The following is a 26281-nucleotide window of genomic DNA, read 5'->3' as shown; positions in this document are numbered from 1 at the left end:
TGGCACCAGGAGATTAGCAAACTGCTATCTCTTTTTGCTTTCTGGCAATGACAGAGAGGGTTAATTTAATTTCCAAAAGACAAATATATGGCATTCTGCAGGTTCATGTGTTACTTACATTGAACAGTTTGTGGGCCAGTGGCCCATACTGACTAACATGGGCTTGTAGTATGATAAGAAGCAGATAGACATGTCTCACTCTAGATAGAGGATCTTACAGTATCCAACTCACTAAGAACAAGTAAGTTATTCTTCTGTGAATTACCGCTGGAAAATTTTCCGTATGTGAGAACCAGTGTTCACCACCAAACATCATAGCAGCACAAAACCAGTTGATGAAATAGCTAAGAATAGACCCAGTCTATCCACTTCCATAGTGGAGTTTGTTGCTGAACACAAAAGGAGCAAAGTCATACCAAAGAAATAAAAAATGGCTTTGCCAGAACTAAGCCCATTAATGTGAGCTAGGTCCATTTGTTCTGAATTCCTCTCCTTCCCCACAGACTCAACCTTCCTTCAGCTGAGGATGACTCAGGAGGATTATATGCAGAGCCCATTAAATGTTACTCCAAGATGGGCCAAAGGCACTGCTGCTGAAGAACATGACACCTGCAGGCATGACAAAGCTGCCTATTCAGTGTTTGGGGCAAAAGATGGAATCTGGGATTTTGGCATTGGGCTGCTGAGTATTGCATCTAGTTTTATTGTTGCTCTCAATGTTTAAAGCTGCTCCAAACACTTTCTGTGAGACTAATCCATACAGTTTCTCTATTGAAAAGTATTTCCTGATACTCATCCTGAATTTGTTATTTCTCAATTCTAGTCTGTAGCTCTAATTATTCCTTCTCCTCCCTTGGTTCCTTCAACTATTTATGTGTTCCTAATTAGGGAAAAAGAGAAAAATCAATCTCTAAGAAAACTGGAACTTACTTAAAGTAAGTATCATGCATACCTAGTTAATTACTTAACAGTTGGCATGAAAGCATCTCACAGTGGGAGAGCAGCAACACATTGTTCTCCAAGTGCCAAAGCTAGCAGGTACTGTCAGGAAAAAACCTAAACTGACCACCATGCAATGCATCCCCTCAGTGTACCAGAGGGTATGTAATGAGGTTTAAAAAAAATCATTCTAATCCTCATTCCATTTCTCTCCATTAAAGGAGAAAACTGTAGCACTTACTTCCCTGTGTAATATTTCTTTCTAAGATCCTCTGCAAATATGTGCAAAAGAAAGCATAATTTTGAAGTACTGATAATACTGACTACCTAAGCATGATACTAGTGTAATAATGCAAGTACAACTCAAACGTAAGGACAGTTTCTTCACTCCCTGCAAGAAGCTGTCCTGAAACAGTGGATTCCTTACCCAGTGGTGACCTTCGTTCCTCACCTCAATGGAAAACATTGCTGAAGTGTGACATCCTGACAAAGTGTCAGCTCTGGGGTGTTGCGACCAAGAGTGTCACCTAGCCCAGACAAACTGGATGTGATAAGTCACATGCCCTGCTCAGGCAGGTGGCAGAGCATTTCTGTACATGAGGATCACTTCAATGTAAACACAACTACACTGGATTTTCAGCTCTGCAATACCATTTTTTAAAGTGAATATGAGTTGGGGGATTGTAACAGTCAATTACTCAGATTATTTCAGTCAAGAAAAAAGCTTTCTGCAGCACCACAACACTAAAGCTTCGAGAATTTAGGAGGCTCCACGATAGCTCAAAACCTTTGATACAGAGATGCTGTCTATCTGATGTGCTTTGATAGGAGACATGAAACTTTGAGATGCATAATTTCTTTTCACTCTGAGCAACTCAAAGAAAACTCTTGAAATCTTGCTTGCAGTGTAAAGCTGATTAAATTGCAGTCTCTCACCTTCCTGATCCTCTCAGTCCTTTTTACAAGGATGGCATTTCCACCAGTCAACTTTTTCTCATGTACATGACAATTACCCCTATTCTATACAGTCCCCTCTGGTGAAAATCATCATGTACTGATAAATAAATTTTTTATGCTACTTCAGATACATGCCAGACACAGTGCACCTGCTACCATTTCCCTCTTTCATTCTACTTACTTTGGTATCCCCTTAATGTAGTACTCAGGTACCTTTTTTCCCCCCACCCTATCTGAAGGCAATGTTGTTTCTGACTGCATCCACTTTAAAGGAATCCTCATGTTTCAGTGCTTGGAACACTGCACAAGGATTCACTCATTGTGGTGAAACATTTTGCATATTCATTTGGTTCTCATTTAATAACATTGAAAATAGTCTGGATTAAATGAAGAAAGATTCACAATTAAGAATGCAGACCCCTGTGTCAAGCTATAATTCTTATTGTGAACATGAACTATTTTACTACAATGTGCAGGACAGTGTCATTTTCCATATAATTCCCTCAGTGTTTTATGAAACATATATGAAGCAAAGAAGGTTTTTTGTATTATCAGTTATCCTCCCTATTTTGTCCTAAGGAAAATATATTTTGTTTAGATACAATATTAACTTTCATACAAAACCAGTCTGAGTTTGATTATCCAGAATGTGGAATATAAAGAAATCACTTAATCTGACAACAGTAAGTGTTCTCTCTGAGGACTTTTACCAAACTCTGTACCGTTTTGAAATTAATTAAAAGTTGTCAGGCCAGTGGGGTTCATGTATTTCAGTGTCTGTAAAGGCAACAGAAGCATCTGTGGTGGGGCATTAAATAAACTGGAAATCAGTTCTCAACTCTGATCTTAACTATGTAACTTGAAGTTGTAGTAATTTCTTTCTACAACACAACTGCTCTTGGCTTCTGTGTTTCTTATTGCAATAAAAAGCCTGAAATATTAAACACACAGAAGAGTTAAATTAGAATTTGTAAACCAGCAATAATATTATTCTGTTTTCAATGTTCTAAGTCCTTGAAGTTCAGCTTAAATAAACGGCATGTACCAGCTCCTTAAACAGCGTTAGCAATGTAAATAGCATTTAAAAATGCAAGAAGTTCAACTTTATAAAAATTACATCTGCAGGCTGTTAAAGGAGAATCTGCAAGAAATGTCAAACAATACTGTTCCTTGTGTACTCCACTGAAATAACAAGAAAGTTGCATCTGGAAACAGTTACTGGCACAGGACTTAAATAAAGTATTGTGTTACCTTTAATGAACTAAATATTATTAATCAAGAGCCAGATATAACAGTGCGCCATCCAGCTGGCTTGTAATTCAATTAATTTACCTTCTTGGGAGATGACAATGGACTTTGATGATTTGATGGTTTTGCTGTCTAGAGTCCAGGTGACAGCTGCAGGGGGATCAGAGGAAATCCGACATTGTAAGACCAATTTTTCACCATCTACCACTTGAGCATCCTGAAGCTTCTCTGTAAAGGAGGGTGCTGTTCCTTTGCTTGCTGGTGGTTTGCTTGCTGTTGCTTTGTTTTCAGCTTTTTTCCCAATTATTCCACCATCTACCACTGCGCACCCATGTTCACAGTTTCTGTCGTTCTTCTCTTCTTTTTTCACTGCTGGTTTGGCAACAGGGGCTTGAGAATTGGGGGTCGCATTCTGGGCTTCAGAATTGGTGCGGGCATTTGGTGCTGGGGTGCTAGCACTGCCATTTTCTGCAGGTGGCTTTTTCTTTGAGCCCAGCACAGATCTGAAATCTGTAACTGCTGGTTTAGGAGGTGGCACCTTCTCTGGCAGTGGGGTTTTTGGGGTGCCTTTCTTGGCCAGCACAGAGCGGAAGTCCACCTGCTGAGGAGCATGAACTTTCCTTTCCTCCTCTGACAAGGTCTTGGGTTTGACCTGCCGTTGCAGGTTTGCTCGGAAGTCCATTTGCTCGGCTGGGATTTCTTTCAGTTCCTCCTCAGAAAAACTTTTGGTGCAGACTTTCTTGCCTAAAATGTCACGGAAATCAAGTTGCTCAGCTTCCTGCTGCCTCAGGCTTTCCTCTGTGTGTTCCCGAGTTTCTACTCGTCTCTTCAGCACACCTCGGACGTCTTCCTGCCCTTCCTCAGCTGCTCTGGTACCACTGCTGTTCTTTTTGAAGCCACTTGTTCTACCAAATGTTAGTTTGCCATGATCTCCACCATCTCTTCGCTCTTCAGAGCTGGCTGATTCCCTCCCACTATGATCCGAAAAAGAAAAGAAAGAGAGCCAGGAAAGGGGCTGGTTTAAAAATGTCAGGGAACAATCTCAGTGCAGGAACAAAATGTGTTTATAGAAGGGGAGGTTGATTAGAGGAGCACACTCCATTAGTTTATTGCATCAATGATGACTTCAGGAGCCATATAAGGGCACAAACAAAAAAGATCTTCTCTACTCTGGCTTGGTACAATGTGCTTAGCCTGTATGATGAAAACAATTTGTTGGGTCACATTTGGGGATTAGGTTGAACAGCAGCCAGCCTGGGTCTGTAAGGGCAGGGAATTAACGGAGCAAAAAATAGAACCCACCCATGCAAGTCCCTGGGAAAAATACTCACTCTCTGAGCATTTCTGCTCTGGAAACTGAACTCTCCCGCAGCATCAGAGACACCTGGCAGCTGCATTCTCCAACTTGGTTCCTGAAATATTTAAGTGAAATCAGAAAAGCAGAGGCTTCTCCCTCCAAAACTGTAACTTGCCTGAGCTAAGTGATTGTGTGTTGCACTAAAGCAGCTCAAACCCAGTGTGGCATCCTCCTTTCCTATGCCCAGCATTGTGGTGGTTGACTGAGTGGATTTGGTCCCCTTACATTTGGAGCCAAGTTATCTCAAATAGCTTTTACTGATCTGTTGCTGTCTACACTGGGAACAACATACTCCCTGAACAAAAGTCAAAGCAATTTACAGAATGAAACAGCTGCAAACAAACAAGCTAAAGGAAAACAAATACAAAAGCTGGAAAATCAAGGCAGAGGAAGGGGCTGTTTTGCAAAGTTGAAAATCTTTCCAACTCTGCCTACTGTTTATTTATTCAAACCCGAGCTCTTAAGTTTTCTAACGTTAAGATATTAAAAGCAGGGTCTCATTTCCTTCCCTCCCCCCTGGCCCAACCAATCAGCAAAACCCATCTACATGGATTGCTCCAGCCTGTACATGTTTATATTAAAAAACATAAAAGTGTCACCATATATGGTGCTCAGTACTTATTCTTCCTTTTGCAGAGGAATACCATGGATGCCTTCTGGAAAGGGCTCCTACTAAAGAATTCATTTAAAGTGCTCCCCCCACTCCCTCTGCTCCCTCCCTCCCGCAGATATATATCATTCTTCTAGCCTCAAACGGCTCTTCTCTACTTAACACAGGAGATGCCAAAAGCAAAATTTTACTCCCCAGGGCAGCAGTTGTGTAACTGCTGCCACCACTCCCCTGGACTGCTATTAAAAAAACGGCCTTGAATTGATTAAGGAGTAGAGATATCTTTTATTAGTGAAAACACTTTTGTTCTTCCCAGTTTAAGTATAAGCTTGTAAACGGACTACAAACTCCTGGATGATTTCTCTTTTTCAAACAAAAATATTTTTTGCTACTGAAAACATTTCCTGGACATGAACAAAACACATGTGTGTTAGGGGGAGGAAGAAAAGAAAGACGGGTTTTCCCAGCTGTGTTCTTCTTTCAAAAGACTTGCTACATAAAAGCACCTTCAAGTCCACTTTGCCCTCAATTTTAAAACACAGACTCAGGACTGCCTTTCTGTTAGTTTGCCAAAAACATATTGTCTGGCCTGTTTTTTAAATAGTGAAATACATTCCTAGATATGGTTCTGTTTGTGTGAATAAACTATAATTTCACCCATTTGCAACTTGCAATGAAGTCACACGGTAGGCAAGAACATTAACACAGATGCACCACTCAGTTATGTCTTTATTATAGCAATTAGTGCCATCACCTTTTCACACAGATTTCCTTTGCTTTCTGTTGCTTTAGAAAATGAGAGTGGATCAGCCTAATATGAAAATCAAGCCTTTAACACCAAGAAGAAATTGGTGGGGTTGGCTGAAGTAACTGGATTGCAAAATAAAGGCCCTGCTGGTGGGAACACATCTTATTTGACCTTAAGACCATTAACAAGAAGAAGCCATAGAAACGTTTTCAACACTTTATATCCAACAAGTACACTAGAAACTGCTATAGAAGGCAATCCATAAGGACTGAAAGCCTGACAATCCATAAGCACTGAAAGCCACAACCCTAATTTCCTTCAATACAAATGACTAAAGAACATCTGAGTACCAAACAGAAACTGTCCAAATGGCAGGAGAGGATCCAAGTCAATGCAGAGAGTGTTTAACTCAGTCCTGCACTGGAGACCTGCCATTCTTACTTCCTCTTATGCGTGACATCAAGTGATGGCAGGGTACCAACACTGCTGAAAACCTGCTGTCTTCAAACAATGCATTTCAGACTGGCCCCTTTTGCCACTATTGAAACTCATGAATTTTTTTCCTGCTTCTCAGAAGCTTTTAAGAAAAGCAGACACACTCTGAAAATGCTCAAGTACTTCTCATTCACCAGGGCTGTTAGCAGGCTGTTGGTTTACCAGAAGATCCCTCTGGTAAGTCTTCTAGAGCTCAATTACTCTTCCTTTAGGACTTCAAACTAATCCAGAGCTGACTAAATAGAAGTCATGCAAGCTGAAGTATAGACAATTTACAGCATACATCAAATAGGGAGGCACCACTGCTCAGCTTCTGTCATGACTGTATGGCAAAAATATTTGCCCACAAGAATTGTGTCACCAGTAGGACAGGTTAAAGTAACAGAGACAGCACTATCCCAGGAGAGGGATCTAGGGATACTGAATGTGGTCCTGACCACTGTTAAGAATAATAGCAATTCTGCAGGACCCATTTCTACCATGCTTCTTTCCCTCTGCAAAATCTTCACACACGCAAAGAAAGAAAGAAGGAAGGCAAAGTAAACCTCTCTAAACTAAGCTATTTTTCACAGGGTTTGGAAAATAAAGGAGGGGGTAAGAAAGCAGGAGAGCATTTTGTTCTTTCTATTTTTAAAACCTTGGGAAGCACTTACAAATTATGGCAACAGTGGGACATAGAAGTACCTAGACAGAAAAATTATTCACAAGGTAGTTTTTTGATCTTAATTATGATTTCTGATTCAAGTGAATGGCTGAAGACTAGAGCACTGGATACAAACCTCAAGTCTGTGTCTGATCCATCATATCCCTGTTCAAAAGTGTAGCCTTCTCAGGGCAAGTCCTGCTCCCAATGAAATCAAAGTGAGTTTTATTACTGATTTTAGGAGCAGGGAGAACATAATTCTGACTTCTGAATTCAGTTGCAGAGTCTAAAAAGGTGAAGTTAATAATGCTGACCCACCTTGGACATCACAAGATGGAAAAAGAGAAACAAGCCAAGAAAAATTAAGAAGGACTGGATGGTTTAGATGCTAAATTCAATCAAGAATAATTCTGGAAACTTTGTAAATATTTTTACATTTACGCAATTTCAGAATCTAGGCAAGGCAAGATACATAGGGGCAGTTAGAAAAAATAGAGCTTTGCAGTACACAAGCACTACGTCAAGTCTTTCACGTCTCTGCTGTTTTGAATCTTGGCAATAACAATATTACTTCTGCAACTTGAGGTTCTCTGTGTTGGCATTTTATCAACAAAACCCTAGACAAAGACAGATCTTAGTGGCTCTGTTATTGTGGAATAATGATAGACATGGATAAAACCTATGCTTAGTAGCTATGCTGTAAAGAAGTGGCTGGAAGTGTTGACTTTTGCAGGATTGTTCCGTAGAATGCCCATGCACAGGACTTATCTTTAAAATGTCAAAGAATAATATTAAAAAAAGCTCACCAAAAACAAATAAAACTCCAGCTGCAAAGCCTGAAGCAATTTTAAAAATAGCTCTCTGTCCTATTGTGGGATCAGTTTTCCCTAGAATGGCTTTTATGTTCAAAATATCTTGAAATAGTAGTTTCTTGGCAGAATCTACTCAAATATTTTCACTGAACCTTAGATGAGACTTATTGTCTGTGTGTCCCTAGGAAGCACTCTCTGGAGGAAGAGGAAAAAAACCACTGTTAATTATAGTGTGGGGGGACACCGAAAATTCCTACTGGCCTACCAAGTGTGAAACAAGTATTGCGGAGTAAATTACATTTTTTTTAAGAATGAACTGAAAGGGGCAAAGAAGTTGATCCCTAGCTATAGCTGGTGCTTCAGTGGAGGTAACTGCAAAGCCTCAGAATGAGGTTTTGCAACTCTTTTGTGAGTTTGTTAAATGGAGAGAAAGTCCAGACTCTATGAAGCTTTAACCCCAAAGAAAGCAACTAATCTACTGGATCACTTTAGCTGACATAAAGCAGAGCAGCTCTACTGGCTTCAAAGAGGATGCACTGATTTACCTTACTTGAGGGTTTGGACAAAAGCTTTTTATACCTGAAACACCAATCATTTTATTTGCATTTTACAGCATTGAGTGCGAGAATGGAATGGGAAGGGTCATGGTTTTCTTTCCTAAAAATAGTCAATGTGTTGATAGCAGAAAAGAAGGTTTGCAAACTGTATTTTACAGAAAGAGAGAACTATATTTACCGCTTGGTGTAATGGAATGTAATCTTACAACTGCTTTTTATATAACCTGAATTGCAGAGTATTCAAGATACCACTGATTCATAAGATGAATGTTTACCTCTGATTTTAATCAGATTATCAAAATCTCTAAATAAGATTAATCAACACTAACCAAACATTTATGGAAGATGGAGTGGGGGAGAAAAGAAATACTCTAGTAGAGTATTTACATACTTCTAATAGAAGACAAAGGTTAATGAAGCAGATGATTTGTTTAAGGAACTGCAGGAGGATTTCTGAGGTCTCTCATGTTGACTGTGCTGTTATAAAGATAAAGGCTTTGCTCAACAAATACAGTCTCTGTCCAGTACTTTCAACCTCTTTGCTTACCTCTTCATTTACGATATGCACACTGACTGAAATAACATGGGAAAGTCATACTGGGCTACAAAGATGCCAGTGCTTGCATCACTGGAAGGATGCAAAGGACAGGAGAAGAAAAAGATGTCTGTGGTTTTCTGAGTCAAAAAAGGATTGTTATTTCCCATTTCAATCACAATGGTTTTACAGAGACACTGACTGACTTCTTATCCCTCAACTGCACGAGCCAGTTATTTCGCAGGCTGTAAAATGTTCAAATTTCAATAGATGAACCACAGTAGTGGGTGAATCTGTTGTTCTTTTTATATTTATGCAACACCATTCCTTGAGGTCTGAGGAATAACAGGCTCAGTGGAACATTAGTAGGACAATTAAAATGAAGAATGCAAGTGTAGAGGAATCAGAGGTCTGTGTAGGTTTAAAACAAGGACCAGGAGAGGCTACAATGACTACCCTCTTAAAAGTCAGACTTACTAGTCTGCTATATAGTAAAAGGCAAAGCAAACACATATTCTAAATAATGCCGAGGGAGGGAAAGACAGAAAGCCAACGAGCAATCATTGATGGATCACACTAGGATCACACTGGGCTATACATCCTTGTCAGCTCACTCTGATGAAAGGAAAGAGACAAATAGATGTTTTGTTAAACCCAAATTTTTAAGACCAGAGTTTTAATTTGTGAGCAGCCAACACAAAAGGAGAATTGTGGAGGTATTAGGACATAATTTAGAGCTTAAGAATAATGGAGAAGAAAACTGGAAAATAATTAACACTGGTAGGAAACCATGCACAGACTAAATTAAGAGAGTTGGAGAAGGAATGACTCCCTAAAAGCAGCTATGCAACACGCTTCTAAAATTAATACATGAAAAGGAGCTGCATAATTTTATTTAAAAAGAAAATTATTGTTTAAAAATAGCCCACTGTCAACTTTTCTATAAACTCTTCAGTGAATTGACTTGTGGTTTCTCAGTTATTCCATATTTTTAACAGACTTTGTAGGACTTTTTCAGAGAAAGACACTAAATGCAGCTCTCCTCCTCTCAGGTACTGTTAAGACTGTTTCTGAATATATAAACAATTCTCAATCAAGTATTCAAGACAAATGCAGGCAGTTCAAAAGCTATTTAGACAAGACTATTTGCTGCTGAAAATTATTGTGGCTCTATTGCAAACTTGAAGTTATACAGCTGACATTTGGCTCCTTGGATATCCCTGAGGCAGTTACTTCTCTTATTCATAGTATACAAGCAACTGCCTAAAAGCATATGGCTTTCTGCTCCCTGAACAGTAACCAAAATTTTACAAATAACAGCAGGGTAAAAAGATGTATCTGTATTCCCCTTGCTCTAACTGCAGCATAGCTTTACTCATTATGGATTAGAAAAAGCCAACATGAATGCATTGATCTTTGTGGGATCCCCAGCTATTTCTCCAGTAAAAGGATTAGGGGATAACTGAAACTAGCATGTAATCTGCTGTGTTGTTTTCTAGCTTTAACTTTACTTCTTCCCACCCCCAAAAAAGTTGTTCACCTCTGCTAATTTTCTGAAGTAATTTATTTTCTAAGTGTACATTCTATTATGTTCTAGAGTCATGATATCATCAGGCTTCCATTTGACAAATGTCTTCATTGATGAGTTTGGCCTGGGTGATCACCAGCTACACCTGACCCTTAAGGTCAGCTTGCTCAAGTCAGCCACAACAGAGTCTTCCACAAAGCCCTCTTGGCTCTCCTTTGTTCTTCCTGTTCTTTTTCCATCCCTGAAATTTTGCTGAAATACCTCATTCTCTTTCCGTTCAAGTAAAACCACCAGCATATCATAAGAGAAGATGCCCATGTCCAGGGCACAAAAACCACATTGGGGAAATGTACCAGTAGGACGTAGCAATTCTCACAGTTTGGCCTGCTCTCGCATGTAGAGGTTAGTGACCTTAATGAAACTGAACTGGCATTTCTAATCCCACCAGAGGTAATGCATGTTAGAGATGCCACTGATCCCCAGAGAGACTTTTCTTAAATGCAAGGACATGACCTTCACAAATCAGCATTATGAATCCCTTAGATGACCTGGGCTGATTGTGAAAAAGCCAATTGTTCTGAAATGAGTCAGTTCACAATTTATTGCAGAGTACAAAGGGCCTAAATCTACTGAAGAGCTTATTTGCAAAAAGGTCACAGCACATACGGCTCTACCTACATAAATGTTAGTAATAAGACTTGAAATTAAGTGTAGAAAAACCTCATTATAGGAAAACTTGATATACAACAGCTATAATTTTCTAAAGCACCCTTTTCTGGTGAGAAGTGAGTGCCTCATCTGACTTAAAATATACTGAGGCTACTTTGTGGCTGTGATAGTCTGCGGAAACATACCTTAGAGCTAGGCATCTACTCAGTGACATGTCCATCATTTGGACAACATTGGTTGGAAAATAATCTATAACTATAAAAAATTAAAAATTTTTTTGAGGTGCTGGAGCATGTCCAGAGAAGGGCGACGAAGCTGGTGAGGGGTCTGGAGCACAAGGCTTATGAGGAGCGTCTGAGGGAACTGGGGTTGTTTAGCCTGGAGAAGAGGAGGCTGAGGGGAGACCTTATCACTCTCTACAGTTACCTGAAAGGGGGTTGCAGAGAGGTGGGTGTTGGTCTCTTCTCCCAAGTGACAAGAGATAGGACAAGAGGAAATGGCCACAGGTTGCGTCGGGGAGGTTTAGACTGGATATTAGGAAAAATTTCTTTACTGAAAGAGTGGTGAGACACTGGAATAAGCTGCCCAGGGAAGCGGTGGAGTCACCATCGCTGGAGGTGTTCAAGGAACGTGTGGACGAGGCATTGTGGGACATGGTTTAATGGGCATGGTGGTGTTTGTTCGTTGATGGTTGGACTTGATGATCTTACAGGTCTTTTCCAACCATAGTGATTCTGTGAAAATCACTGCTTAGAGGCTAAATGGGTTAAATTTATTAAGAAATGCCCTCCCTCCTTGGGTTAGGAAGACATGAGTAATTTATTTGCAAGCAGGCAAAGGACAATTCAGTTTTTAAATTTTGTACTACGCTGAAGTATATGAAACAAAAATAACTTGTTTATAGCATGAAAAAAGACAAAACCCACCATAAACCGGGCAAGTGCAAGCAGTGCAGAATTGCAATGCTAACACTTTGTAATACTGGCAAGTATCTATCTAAACTGCTTACTGGACTAGTCTGTCTGGACTAAAAAGTTAGCGTGTGGAGCAGAGCAGATAATTTTCTTCCAGTGTAATGGATTCAAATGTCCATGATGGTTAAATAAATTTTAATAAAGAAAGTCACAATATTAGCCAAGTAAGGCAATATATCTAAGCACAGTAAATAGCATAGAATTATAACATCAGTTTGAAGTTGTACAGTAAGTTTTCAATAACCACATAAGGGATATGTAATTACACCCAATCTTCACCGTTGGAGGTGGAAAATGCTGTGGCACTTTCTACAAGGTAAAGAACCAGAAAATCTGATTCTTCATTTAAGGACAGTTATTTTACCAGAAAAAAAAAAAAAAATTCAAAACAGCTCTTCCAAATTTTGTAGGAATGAGAAGTTCAAAGCATCAGGGTGCCTCATTTCAAAGATACATCCAAAAAAGGAGACTACAATTTCCATATAAAATTCAGACATTTTAAACATGGCCAGGAAACACTTTATCCTCTTAAAGGTATGGATCATAATCTTGTGGAACAGCCCTTCATGGTCAGAGTGTTCCCATGAAAGGAGGCAAATACCCAGAGAGGTGCCAAACATGATAAACAAGAGCTCCAAAATCAAGACATTGATTGTGGTTTCCCTTGCTAGAAACCCAAATTGCTTCCCATGCTGCTGCCACAAAGCTTTGTTTTTCAGGATCCCGAAAGGAAACTCTATACTGCTTTGTCCTTCTTTCTGATTCTTCTTATGTTTCCTCTTTCCCCTTTGAGTTTTATTAGTTCTTTTCATCCCTCAGAAATATTTTGCTCCTTTAGTACCCTACTCTTTTGTGCAAATAGAAGTGAATTCTTTTCTTCTTCAGGTGGGAATTTCAACTTGAGGGTCAATATAACTAATTGTTCCAAGGGAACAAGCTCTTTTCATGGCAAACATACCTGAGTTGAATTTCATATTGCCCTGCATGACGAGACTGCACATTCCTCAAGATCAGTGTGAAGATGTCTTCATTTTGCAGGATTTCACATGCTGTTCCTGGCATTATTTCTTGCCCATCTTTAAACCAGTGAACACTGGGGAAAGGATCTCCAGCAATGGCACAGGATATAAGGACATTTTGCCCAGGAGCTGCGGTCACTGATCTCGGTTTGCTAATGAACCAGGGCTGAATACCATCCTGAGGTTCTGTAGTTTACAAACACAGTTTACAAATCAGGAGAAAATGCCAAGCTTGAATGTAACTAATAAGCTAACTAATTTCAGGGAAAGCAATCACAGACAAGCAAAGTTATTTTGAATATGCAGGGTATAAGTTTTTAATCTGAAAAGAAGTCAGGCTTTAATTTTGGAAGTAAGTCGTGTTGGTAATAAAATTAATCATTTACTTGGCACTTTACTGGCTCAATCCAGGCATATATTAAGAGCAAAACAAAGGGACTTTAAAGCTGCCCTAAAAGGAATCTTGAAGATTTGTCCTTAGAGAATACGGGTAGGAATAGCTTTAAGGGCAAGTGACAGTACTATGACTGCTGTGCAGTTGAGAGCTCATGTGAGAAATCATGATTAGCAATTGGATAAAATTGCTTTTAATATAGAAGATGGACCCTGAGGCTAGATCTCAAGGGAGCTTAGAGAATAGAGGAAGGTCTGATTTCAGAGCAGACAGTGACAACAGACTACGGACTCACCTCTGGAGGCACAGCTCTCTGAAATCCTGGGGTTAAGATCCTTTACATTAAAAATAATAAAAGTCTCCCATTGATTTCCAATAATTCTCAGTCATGACTATGGGAAATAGTATGTATGCCACTATGGTGGCATACAGTAAGATTAGAGGAAGTCCCCTGTCATGAAGGTAGTGAATGCCCAATCACAGGAAGTTTGTAGGTACTTCAGTGTTTACTGTGGGATTTATATCATACGTGGAGACTGAAAGCCAAATTTTTTGCAGCTAGTTCTCAAATTGCAGAAATTATGTGTTCCTCACCTGCTACAATGCTAATATTAAAGCCAGGATACCTGGCTCCTAGACAGCTTTTCCAAATACTCAGGGCTTTAATTAGAAAGAAAAACATCATTAAATGGTTTACATTAAGTCCATAGCTAAGTAAGCCTTATAGTTCTAATCTGAAGCTGCATTTAGCAGAAGTTTTGCACTGTCCCTAGGAATAGGACTCAGGAATGCATTTTTGAAATAGTAACATAATGTTCCAGAGTGAAAAGATTTTTTTTAAGTTGCTTCTGCTCAATATCCTTTTTAATTCAGATGCAGAGACTGAGAACTCCTAGCATCCTTCAAAACAGACCTTATAAACACTCATGTACTTTAAATAGACACTCCTCCAGCACATTAGAATTATTTTCTTTTAGCATTTCCTAAGGTGGAGAAGAACTTTATACCTTGAACTGTCAATGTAGCCTGGGTTTGAGCTTCTCCTAATTCATTCCAGGCTTCACAGGTGTATTTGCCTGTGTCTTCAGGAAATACTTCTTGTATGTACAGACTGTACTCATTGCCTTTCTTCTCAAAGTGGAAATCTTCTGTCTCCTGGATTTCTTTCCCATTGTGCAGCCACATAATCTCAGGAGGTGGGTTAGCTGAAAAATAGGAAACAACAAAAATCAGAGACACACAGGAAAAAACACCATATATTGATTAAGAAAATGAACAAGGTTGTTTTTCTTCTGCCACCTGATTCTGCAATTTCATCTTCAGAACATACAGGAATTTCATTAACTCTGTCAATGCTGTGTAATGTGGAATAGTTCTAAGTCTGTCTTATTACAGTTATAATGCAAATGAATAAGGGAAGCGTGTATACAATAGAGAAGGAAAATGAGTTCTATATCCCACAAAGGTGATTATCAAGGATTTCTATTACCAAAGTTCATACCAGGGCTGCCCTTTTCTGCAGCACTAAGCTTACCCCAGGTGACAGGAATTCAATCTTGTTTGGTTCACAACAAAAGCTATTACAAGTCCACTGAGACTTAGTTTTAGTTCAACAGTACGACCCAATAACAACTGTATTATTATTATTATTACTCCAATGAAGAAACATTTGTACAGGTCTGAACACATTAACACTGGAGAATGTTCATCTACCCTGAAGACCAGATTAGACAAAACCTAGCTTTTACTTTTAAAATATTGGTTCCTTGAAATAATATTTCCAAATGCAAAGACACTTGCTAAAAGAAAATGACAGTGGGAAAAAAAGCACATACTTTGCAGCAGGACTTAAAATTTTTAAATAATATTGTTCTACAGCTACGCACCTGATATCTCCACAGTCATTATGACTTGACTTCCATCCATTACTTTGAGGTCAGTCAGGCCTTTAAGGAAGAGGGGTGCAAACGTCTTGTTTAACTTGGCAGCCTGTGCACTTTCTGCCTTCTTGCTGCTCTTCTTTTCTATGAAGTCAAGAGGAGAACAAAATGGGTCTCTTACTGGAATTTTCATGACAAATTTTAACTGACCTTAGGTTCAAACTGATTTCGAGTCAGTGGTCTTGTTTCAGCTCTCAGAAGGCAAAAATCACTGAAACCACTCAACATAGCTGTTTTGTCTTGCCAGTAGTCCAAGCAGAAAGGCAAGAAAAGGGAATGGAACTGTTCTTCCTCCAGGGATCCTCCTAAATCATGTTAACAGATATTTTAAAGTATCACACAGAAATTTACACTCATTTTCCCCAAGTACACATGGGGAACAACTTGTAACCAACAATTCAATGCCTTTAATCACTGCTAAATTCACATAAAAATCTTAAGGTATCTTACAAGTTGCTACTCTCATGATGGATGAGTTAAACATGTAAACTCACAGGAATATAGGATTTACCACCCTGTATGAAACTACAAACCATTTAAGATTGTTAGACGGTCAATATCAAATGGGTTTGAGTTCACCACATTCCTCTCCTGTATTACACTTAGCGAACTGATTGATGATAGGAAAGATAGAAACCTGAGGTTATCAACATATATCACAAAACAAACTGTTGGATTAGGGCTTTTTTTTTCTTTCTTTTTTTTCTTTTTTTTTTGTGGCTGTACACTAAAATGATGAGTGCTGGAGTTAAATTAATCACTTTTAAAACTAAAATCTATCTGTGATAGATAAGTAATCTACAGTATCCACAATGGTCTCCTCTGTCTCTGATTCAGAGGCTATGAAGCAAGATCATTTAACTGTGACCTATAAGGTACACTAGACCAGGAAAGATACTTCTGCTCTAAAAACCTGAGCAAAGGCACTTCTGAAGCCAAAGTAGTGATCATGACCAAATGTAAGAAGTCATAAATATTTATTGGTCACTTGGATACACTTTTTGTTTTGTTTAGCTTGAGTTCAGACCTCTTACGTCTTGCCTTTAAAATGCCAACCCTACTTTCAAAGTCCATACATGAAAATAGCTTCATTTTGCTTATTCCTACCTTCAAGATTTTCAAAGGTGTCTCAAGATCATCCAAAACAGCATCAAAGCAACACAAAGTGCCAGGCTGGAAAAAACCCACCATTCATAAAAGGATGGTGATTAGAAAAGCTGGAAGCACCTCACTGAGCAAGCCCACTGAACCTCCTGGAGGCAAAAATTTAGGCTTGTCCCAGGGTTATTTAAGCTCAATATAAATTTGGAAGCTGCCTGGAGAGGAAGTTTTTCCTCTTCTCTAGTGAAGTTTTTTCTAGCCAAAATCTTGTCTCGCTGGCTTGTGTCATACATCTTTTCTTGGCACTGAGCAGTGAGACATTGATGCATGTGAGAATGGAAATATGGGACCTGACTGAGACCCACTCAGCTCGGTGTTATGGACTTACTACTCTGAAATGCCTGATTCACCATCAGGCCACATTGATCAGTCTTAGGGCCTCCTATAGCACCTTCTTGTAAGTGACTAATGCTGTATAGAAAATAGTCATGAAGTTGGGTCAAACCCATCTACAGTGGTTCACCATATTCCTCTGTTTTGTACTGTTTACTCAGGGAAACTGCTGCAAACAACTGCTGGACTAAGCAATATCAGTACATACTCCTTCACTACTCTAATGCCTTGCAGAAAATCCCTTTGTCCCTCAAACAGAAATAGACCTGGGAGGGGAAGCAGAAATTCATATAAGGGGAAAAAGGAGGAAAATAAGAAGAAAGAAGGAAGAGGAGAAAACAAGAGAGTAATGACAGGAAAAAGGCATAGAAAAAAAAGAAAGAAAAGGACACAAATGATAATGATTCTGTTATCCCTTTTATTGCAATTCATAACATTGCAAATCGAGAAGGCAGACATGCAATAAAAGGAGAGCAAGGAAAGGAAAAAAAAAGGTAGAAAGTAGACGTGTGGTTCTAGACCAACAGAGAAACAGACCTGGGGTATGGTCAGAGAAGTTCAAGCCTTCAGAGAAGGACAGATAAAAAAAGAGCTGAAATAGCTCCCACAAGAGAGTTAACAGTGACCAGGAAGCAAATAAACTAGTAGTGGCTCTAACAGCAATTCTTGCAGAGCAGTCGGAGCTGCCTCCAGCAGAGCCCTGGTACAAAGAGCATTAAGTACTAGCAGCACTCCACAGCCCTCACAACTGGCTCTTGGCTTTATCAGACTGATGTGCCTGTTCCATGTAGTCTAAATAAACGAATTTCTGTAATCAAGGAAGACAATACAGTATAACAGCCTCAGCTTATTAAAAAGAAATGGGTGAGCAACTACAGAAGTAATAGAGCAAAATGACTTCCCAAAAGGCATTTTTCAGCAATGCTAACTCCTCCAAAATATATGCTGCAGAAATGAAAGTTTCATGTACTGGAACAAACCTTTCCTCTTGCACAGAGCTGCATAAACATTAAAAGGAAGTAAGCAAATAATTCACAGTAACTGCATGTAAGAATCACAAACCCAACAAGATTATGAAAAAGTTAGGCTGCAGTTTCTGAAGTTATCTCAGGCAGCTGTATCCTACGCTGGTGAGGAGACCTACTGATATGAGTGACATTAAGATTTACTGGGGATGCAGGCCTCTACCCCAGCAGGAGTGACCTGCAGGATTAAAGGATGAAGAACAACTTGTCCTTGTTACTGATCAGTGTTCACTATTTGTAAGTGAAGCTGCCAAATTGAAATGAAGGGGGCCAGAACTTGCCTCACCATCGCACAAATCTTAAAAATAGCATTTTGCAGAATTTAAGCACTGCATAGGTTTATGCCGATCTCTTGTACGAAGACCAGTTCTGTACTTAAACAGAAAATTATGATGGTAAGTATCAAAAAAACAGAAATCTATGGTATATGGGTAGTAAAAACTTAAAGGGTACAGCTTCAACAGTGCAAGAGAAGTTAGTGGAGAGATGAAAGAGTTATTTTATTAGGAGAAACTGAATGTAATCATGCAGAGAAACATTAAGATGGATTATTAAGTCTGAAATATTGAAAACTTGATGATTACTCCAGGCACAGATACAAAGGCAACTTTATATATTATAACCTTTCTGAAGACATTCCTATCCTTGTAAACCTATCATATCCTAATGTACATACACTGTTTGATTTAGTCCTTGAAGTATTACTTGATTTCTCAATACCTATTACAAAGCAGGAGTAAAAACATCACCCTTTCTATGACTGATGTTCTTTGGAGCACAGGGGTAGTGAAGTAATTTCTTTACCAACAGATATGAAATCTGCTGTATGTAAAAGCTCAAAAATTAGAAGCTAGCATGGCTAAGGCAACCAGTATTCCTTTTCAAACGTGTGATATCCAGGATACAGTAAATATACAGCTAAAAAGACTGACTCCACAGCAACTTGAACAGGCCTTCTTCAAAACACAAGTATTCTCCTCTGCTTTTTAAATATTTTTTTTTAATGGGGATCTCTGATCTTATGCTACTGTTGTTCAGCAGTATATGTTGATCAGTAACATATGTTTATTGTACCAACAACTTAAGCAGAATATCACCAAAATTGTCTACTGTTTCTTGACTTGGCAGCAACAATTAGAAAGACTTAAGTTCTAATCCATAAATGCTATTGGTTCATTAAGAAACCATTGGGGCTCATTTCATGTACCATTTCTTCCTTTACTTAAAATTTGATATTGTAGACTTCTAGACTTAGAAAAAAATTAAAAGTGACCTACTGACAACTTCAGTGTCTAGCAGATGTTTTACACACGACAACAAAGCCTGGTTTAGGTATATTATTTAGTTTTATTTAGTCTTGGTCTAAAATCATTCCATTTTCTCCGAAGGGACTGATACAATCTTGCAGAGGCCAAAATACGAAGCCTGAATGTTAACTATTTTCAAATTCTTCTGAAGCTTGTAAATGCTTTTAGTTGTTTATTTATTACATAGCACCATGCAGTTACTCAGTGCTCCTCTGATGAAGGCTTTAACATTTCACAATTTTACCACGAGATAGCAGCGCTGTACATTTTCACAGCTTATTTCAATATACCTACGGGCTTCTTCAATTATAGCCTTTACAGCTCCTGTTTGGAAAAAAACCAATCAATTTGGTTTTGGAAGGTACTTGGTAAAAGAAAGGACACTACTCATTCAAGATTAATCAAATAACTCCCGTTCCCATTTATGGTGAAAAGACACTGTGTGATTCTACTTCCTTTTGAAAACATTTGGCTAATTATTTTGCCAGGAAAGTAGTACAAGGAAAACCATACCAAAAAACTAGACACTGTTTACAAAAGGATAGCTTCAGAAAGTGTAACAACCATGGAAGTTCACATTCCCTGGCCATAGCTAGGTGCTAGCTAGTCTCATATATCAAGAACAAAATCCATGACTTGCACCAGGAAAATGGGGAGCAAGGAGATAAGAAAAACAGGGCCCAAATAAGCAAGCTGCACACAGTGAAAGGCCAGTATTAGGGCTTGCTTTCCCTCATTCCTCCAAAGCCCCTTTCACTACATGAATTCTGCTGGGGTTCAAAATTCATATGCTCTTCAGTGACAGCTGGCTTCAGAGCCCAAAGCCCAAAGCAGGGGGAAGGAAGAGAAAGAAGAAAGCACAGGTACAGCTCCAAGCTCAGATACTGCAAGTCACAATGCTTCTGGCTGAAACAACCTCTTTTATAACACTGCAGGGTATTTTTGCTACCAAAGCTATGGACAATAAAAATATGGCACATCTGGCACCAGAAAGGAAATCTGGAACCTAAGAAAATTTTGTCTGACATCAGCATAAGGGCTTGATTTTTTTATATATCTACACATCCTCAAGCTTAATCAACTGGATGTGAAATAGAGGAGATCTAATCTCTTCCTATGATGTTAATGCGCTCTAATCGCCTATAGCCATTTAACATCTCCCTCAGCACTCTTACTTCTTATTACTTTCAATTAGGAGTAGGTTTACCTCTAGGAATGAAAAGAAGGAATATAAGAGTTATCACACAGCAGTACTGCCATAGTGACTAAAAAAATTCTACCCCAGGCAGTTAATTTTCTCCCTCTCTTTCCTTTCTCCAATCAACTTCTGCTGCTGCCGTGAGTTACCCCCAGGTGGACCAGGTCACAGCAATTCTTGAGGAACATCAGAAAGCACTACACAGGGTGGGCTTGATAAAACACAGGTACATTTCAATAACTTGTTTTCAGACCGTGCAACTAGTTTATTTTACAGTGGCTTATAAAAGCTGTCACAATTTTTAACCATAGCTGTTGGTTTTGTGCAAGTCAAAGCACGCAAGATAATACAGAAGATACCATGATTTTCTCAAAGGCTGCTTACAGAGCACTGAATTCTCAAAGGCTCTTATAAATTATGAGCTCAAGAAGTTTAACAGTTTTTGCTGTGGTCTGGCATAATACGTAAGTTCAGCTGGAGCACTCTCTGGTGAGCAGTGGTCTCACTGTCATTTCAACAGGCTTTTGATAAGGCATTACATAGGGTGATAGATTTAAAAGTCCACCACAATGATCCCACTTTTATGTTTCCCAAGTTTTTTGCCTTTCCTCAGGCTTTAATATGCATGAATGTTGGGAAACAGCAAGCAATAATATGCACAGCTCAGTGGGAAACACAGCCTGGGAGACCAGAAATGGTAAGCAAAGCATTTAAAGGGTACCTTATATACCCACATATGTTTTCTACAAAGCAAAAGTAATATAGGCTTTTCCCACAGCATTGCCTTACCCCTAAGGGTTCGTTCTTTAATTAAAAAGACACTCTAATGAGCATCCATATCTATGTTTATAAAAGCCACCTAGTGCATTAAATCCACAGAGATTAAGGATAATTCAAACTCTTCCAGTTTCTTACAAAAATAAAAATTCTCAGCATATTTGGATGGCAATGGGAAAAGAGATACATTGCCTCTGATACATGACTATTTCTATTCGTGTCTTACTCTGTTTTCCCGTGTTTGTGAAATCAATAGTAAGTTAATCCATCTACAGCTACCATATCAAACATCTGTTTATCTATAAACCCGTATTAACAGAAATTTAAGGTGATAGAAAATGCTTTCCTCTTATTTGACTTTCCTCAATCCAGGATTTCAAGAGTCCTCACATAAATTTAACCTCCACATATGTGCAGACTAGAAATTATTGCAAGAGGAGTCTTAATGTTAGCGGTGGGCCTAAGCCAAAACACACTTGAATTTTTTAAAACCTAGTCCTGGTTCAGAACTCGGTGCTTAAGCACAACTGTAAACATCTTTATGTTGATGAGCAAGGGCAAGTTATTGTGTTGAAGGTGTATATGTAAAAGAAAAAGTGGAAAATTCATGCTGTACTGAACAGTTAACCTACTACAAATCAATTGTACAATACACATGTACCAGTTTAACTGCAAGTATGCAACCAACTATTTATTTTGTAAGGTAAAAGATATAGATAAATCTATACACTCGGAGAAAAGGAAAAATAAGAATCAATAACTGCACTGTGGAATTTCCATTGCCAGATTTGCTATTGAAACTGGAGTGAAAAAGAAAATCCAGATCAGGATGCAAACTTTAAGAAGGTTTCCAAAGACTGGACCTGGCTTCTACCTGGCCTGTAGCCAAAACAGTAAACATTTTATGGACATCATCTGTTCTAGTAAATTTTCTTGTTCATTTGCCTACCCAGATGCACTGAAGATGACTTTTTAATGTGAGCTGCAGAATGCTGACATCTCCTGTTGAAATATCAAGACTTCAGCATGCTCAGTACTGCACAGAATCACACAATAATTGAGTTTGGAACAGACCTCTGGAGATCATCTAGTTCAGCCCCCAGCTCAAGCAGGGTCAGCTACAGCACTGCACATACACACCTTCAATACAATAACTCAGCTGCACAAGCTCAGGGTGACAACTGGTTACAAGTCAAGGACATGCAAAGACTAGAGAGTTTGCTGCCTTCTGTTCAGAACACTGCAAACAACTTGCAGTGTTTAGTCTTAGAAGAGATTTAATTATACTCAAGGAATCTGTTTGCCAGAATCACATGGTTAACTGCCAAATAATGCCTAGTCTGAGCTGCACGAAAGGAGTGTCTCAGCAACATTTACCATTTATGGTGTTTAAATATCATTTTGGCTCAGAGGCTAATAAGTCAACTGAGCTGAGAATGCTTAACTCAAAAAGCTCTCTGTGTGAGCAGGTTCAGAGGGAAAAGCAGCAGATTCCACTAAAATCTCTCAAAGCAAGACTCAGGTTCACACACATACATACAGCCAGAGTTGTAAAGCAGCCTGGCCAGCTGAATTACAAATCTGGAAGAGAGTTTCACCTCTCCAAATATTTTCAATGTAAATAAATCCAGCTGTTACCAGATCTCACGTTAATAATGCTATCAACTCAAAAAACAACAGATTTTATAATGCAGAAAACTGATATCAGGACACCCATCTCATCTGTCTTTTTTCCCATAAATACTTTATGGGAAGTACAATTTGCCCTTGTACTCCATGCTGGTGAGGCTGCACCTCAAATACTGTGTTCAGTGTTGGGCCCCTCACTACAAGAAGGACATTGAGGTGCTGGAGAGTGTCCAGAGAAGGGCGACGAAGTTGGTGAGGGGTCTGGAGCACAAGTCTTATGAGGAGTGGCTGAGGGAACGGGGGTTGTCCAGTCTGCAGAAGAGGAGGCTCAAGGGAGACCTTATCGCTCTCTACCACTACCTGAAAGGAGGTTGTAGAGAGATGGGTGCTGGTCTCTTCTCCCAAGTGACAAGTGATAGGACAAGACGAAATGGCCTCAAGTTGCGTCGGGGAGGTTTAGGCTGGATATTAAGAAACATTTCTTTACTGAGAGAGTGGTGAAGCATTGGAACAGGCTGCCCAGGGAGGTGGTGGAGTCACCATCACTGGAGGTGTTCAAGGAACGTGTGAACGTGGCACTGCAGGACATGGTTTAGTGGGCACGGTGGTGTTGGGTTGATGGTTGGACTTGATGATCTTACAGGTCTTTTCCAACCGTAGTGATTCTGTGTGTATTTTTCTGTCTCAGGCTTGAAGTGATATGGTCAAAATATTTTCTGCAACTTTTCCAAGAATTCCAAACCTGATTTATACTGGCATAAAAAAATATGAGACATCTATGTTCTTGACACTTGTAGAGACATTTTTGCTTTATTAAAGATCTCAGGTTGGTATGCCATTTTGCAAACTTAGGTCATGAGAACTAGATGTTTAATGACCTAGCAGTGTTCTTTACACATCTACCTCCCATCATTTATTTCTGCAGTTATAATCTGTTTTTATAAATGGAAGGCAAGATTTAAATATCCTTGGGAGATGCTTTCACTGAAGAGCCGGGCCAAGTTATAGTCTGCATGTTGTGCCTTGCATTACACAGAAAAACTGTTAACCCAAGATGGACAGTGCCCTAAGCCTATACAAGTCAGGGTGGTTAGGGATATACAAAGGAGGCCAAGTTCCACTTTATCCAGTCTGGCAATCTATTTTACTGCAAGCTAGTCTTCCAGCCCTATCCTACAGCTCCATGTACGCTCCTTCTTTTTCCGAGTCTTTTCCTCTCTATGGTATACCACCAGGTCATCAGCATTTTAACCTCTGCTTTGTCTACTCAGTTTGTTCTGTAATCTACAGCATTTGAAAGAGATGCCACCCCAGAAATCCCACTATCAAAAGGCTGGCTACACCAGTAAGAACCATGATTTGGGAGAAACAGTCAAAATCTCCATTTAGAGCGCAGGGGACAGAGATACAAAGTAGCCAGCTGAGTTCACCGGCAGATCACTTTGCACTCAGCTGACCAAATTCCTCAGTAGGATTCTCACTGGAAGTTTTTGCAGCTCAAGTGGTGTTTGCTTTTGCCTTCAGAACTGTCTGCCTTATTAATGACTAACCCTGTTTGCAAGTTATTTACATCAAGTAATTGCTCTTTTGTCACTGCCACAGACAGCAACTCCATGGAAGGCCTGAGAGTGTGTATACCTACTAAATGCATTTATAAGGCAGTTCAGCTGGCCCACTGCTAACAAATTCCCCAGCATTAGATACCAGTCTGACATGGAGAACTGCACAAAAGGCATTTCATATATGCTAGAACAAGCCAGCTTAGCTCCACAGTGAAAATGTGCATACTGCTGAGGCAGAATTTCACCTACATATGTACACTCTCAATTTTTTGTGTGGCTGCACAGGTAGAATTTAACTTAATTGCAGTGTGCCATGATGTAGAGAGATACCACTTCCATTAGAAAAAAAACCTGGGCTGTGCATGAGCTGAAATGCAATGGAAGCACAATGGGAAAAGGCAGTCACATAAAGCGCAGGTATCCCCAAGGGTGCTGCTGATATACAGAGTTACAGCCCCTCAGTCCTTCCCTCCTCTCACAAATCCACACCGGCAACGGAATAGTTACCTGTGGTAATATTAAAATACTGCTGCTCACTCTGTTGAGTGAGTAATCAAAAGGATACTGTTCTAAAAATGCTTTTAAGGAACCACTCAAATATGACTCAGCTTGAGAGCAAGGAAACATTTGGAGTTACACTAATATAAAGGAGGAAAAAAAAAAGGAAAAAACAGCAACATTGTATTTCTGGGTAAAAGTCTTCTCTTTCTGCTGGTGCTGAATAGCCCTTGCTTACACACTCGCAACTCTTCTCCATGGTCCTCCCATTTCCCTATACTTTTGATAATGCTTTTCACAAGAATATCTATACTGGAAGAATCATGCACATCACCCTGCTCTCAGGCCAATCACTTTAGTTCACTGAGTCTTTTGATTAAAAGCCATTTTTAAATTATTATTTTCTTTAACATACGAGAAAATGCTTGTGAGGCCCTGACGTGCTCTGCTTTTCTGTAAGCATTGGCCATGCTCCTCTGCTTATGCAAGAATCTTTCTTCTGTAAGTGAAACTTCCATGAGATTTTTGCACTGAAGCATATATATATAGTTAGTTGTTTATACGTTTTACAGCAGCTGGTAATGCAAGGTACTCACAACAGGCTTCTAACTACTGTCAGCATGGCTGCTCCCAAATCCCGGAGAAATTAATGGAAAGGGACAAAACTCACACTAACAGAAGTGCTAATTATCTTTTAAAAAAAAAAGTTAAAAAATTAGGCACAGATATATCCTTAGAGTCTGTCTTGCTGCCTCTATAATTTTAATTCTAACATTGGGAAACAACTTGCTTAAAGATGTATTTGACCTTTTGATTTGTAGTTTAAAGGCAAACATCAATCCTACAGATACTCTTCCATTTGTGACTCTCACTCTGCCGAAGTATGAGGCACTAGAGATTAAAAGTTTAGACGTTAAAATAGGTCACTTCTAGCACTTAGTAAGCCATTTTACCTGTGACGTTGTGTTTTTTAATTGTTACATAACCATTCTACAGACTAAACTTCTCTTTGGTGGCTACTCCATCCGACGTATCATGACTGATGGTACATAAGTGACTAAAATATGCATTTGCTCTTTGTCATTTGTTTAGCAATATTTGCACAACAGGACTGTGTTTTGACAAATTCAAGTTAATCTAGCAGTCATGGAAAGGTAGCTCAGTGAAGCCAAGTTGGAAGTCAATTCACAGAAGTAACATAAGCTGGGTGAATTCATAGCTACATGAGAAAAGCAGTAAAAAGGCCAGAAAATTAATGCAGACAGAAATGATGCTTAGTGTCAGAAACCAAGTCCATTTTTCTCCAGAAAAACGCACACTACATCCAACTCTCAGATGCTTTGGGATCGATTTTCAGTGATTAATT

The 26281-nt window shown here is 39.2% G+C and overlaps 1 protein-coding gene across 1 annotated transcript in view; it reads right to left on the bottom strand.

Annotated features, from left to right (window-relative positions):
- The window catches only part of MYLK (myosin light chain kinase), a 155734-nt gene that overhangs the window by 70268 nt on the left and 59185 nt on the right, over nucleotides 1-26281 (bottom strand). Inside the window, exons 11-15 of the mRNA XM_059820604.1 lie at nucleotides 15372-15509; nucleotides 14493-14690; nucleotides 13031-13277; nucleotides 4476-4556; nucleotides 3229-4118 (exon numbers count right to left, since the gene is read on the bottom strand). Coding sequence (XP_059676587.1) covers nucleotides 3229-4118; nucleotides 4476-4556; nucleotides 13031-13277; nucleotides 14493-14690; nucleotides 15372-15509 — 1554 coding nt within the window. The remainder of the gene's footprint in view (nucleotides 1-3228; nucleotides 4119-4475; nucleotides 4557-13030; nucleotides 13278-14492; nucleotides 14691-15371; nucleotides 15510-26281) is intronic.

Source organism: Gavia stellata, chromosome 8, assembly GCF_030936135.1.
Source record: "Gavia stellata isolate bGavSte3 chromosome 8, bGavSte3.hap2, whole genome shotgun sequence".
NCBI classification, from domain to species: domain Eukaryota; kingdom Metazoa; phylum Chordata; class Aves; order Gaviiformes; family Gaviidae; genus Gavia; species Gavia stellata.
This window is presented reverse-complemented; position numbering and strand designations above follow the sequence as displayed.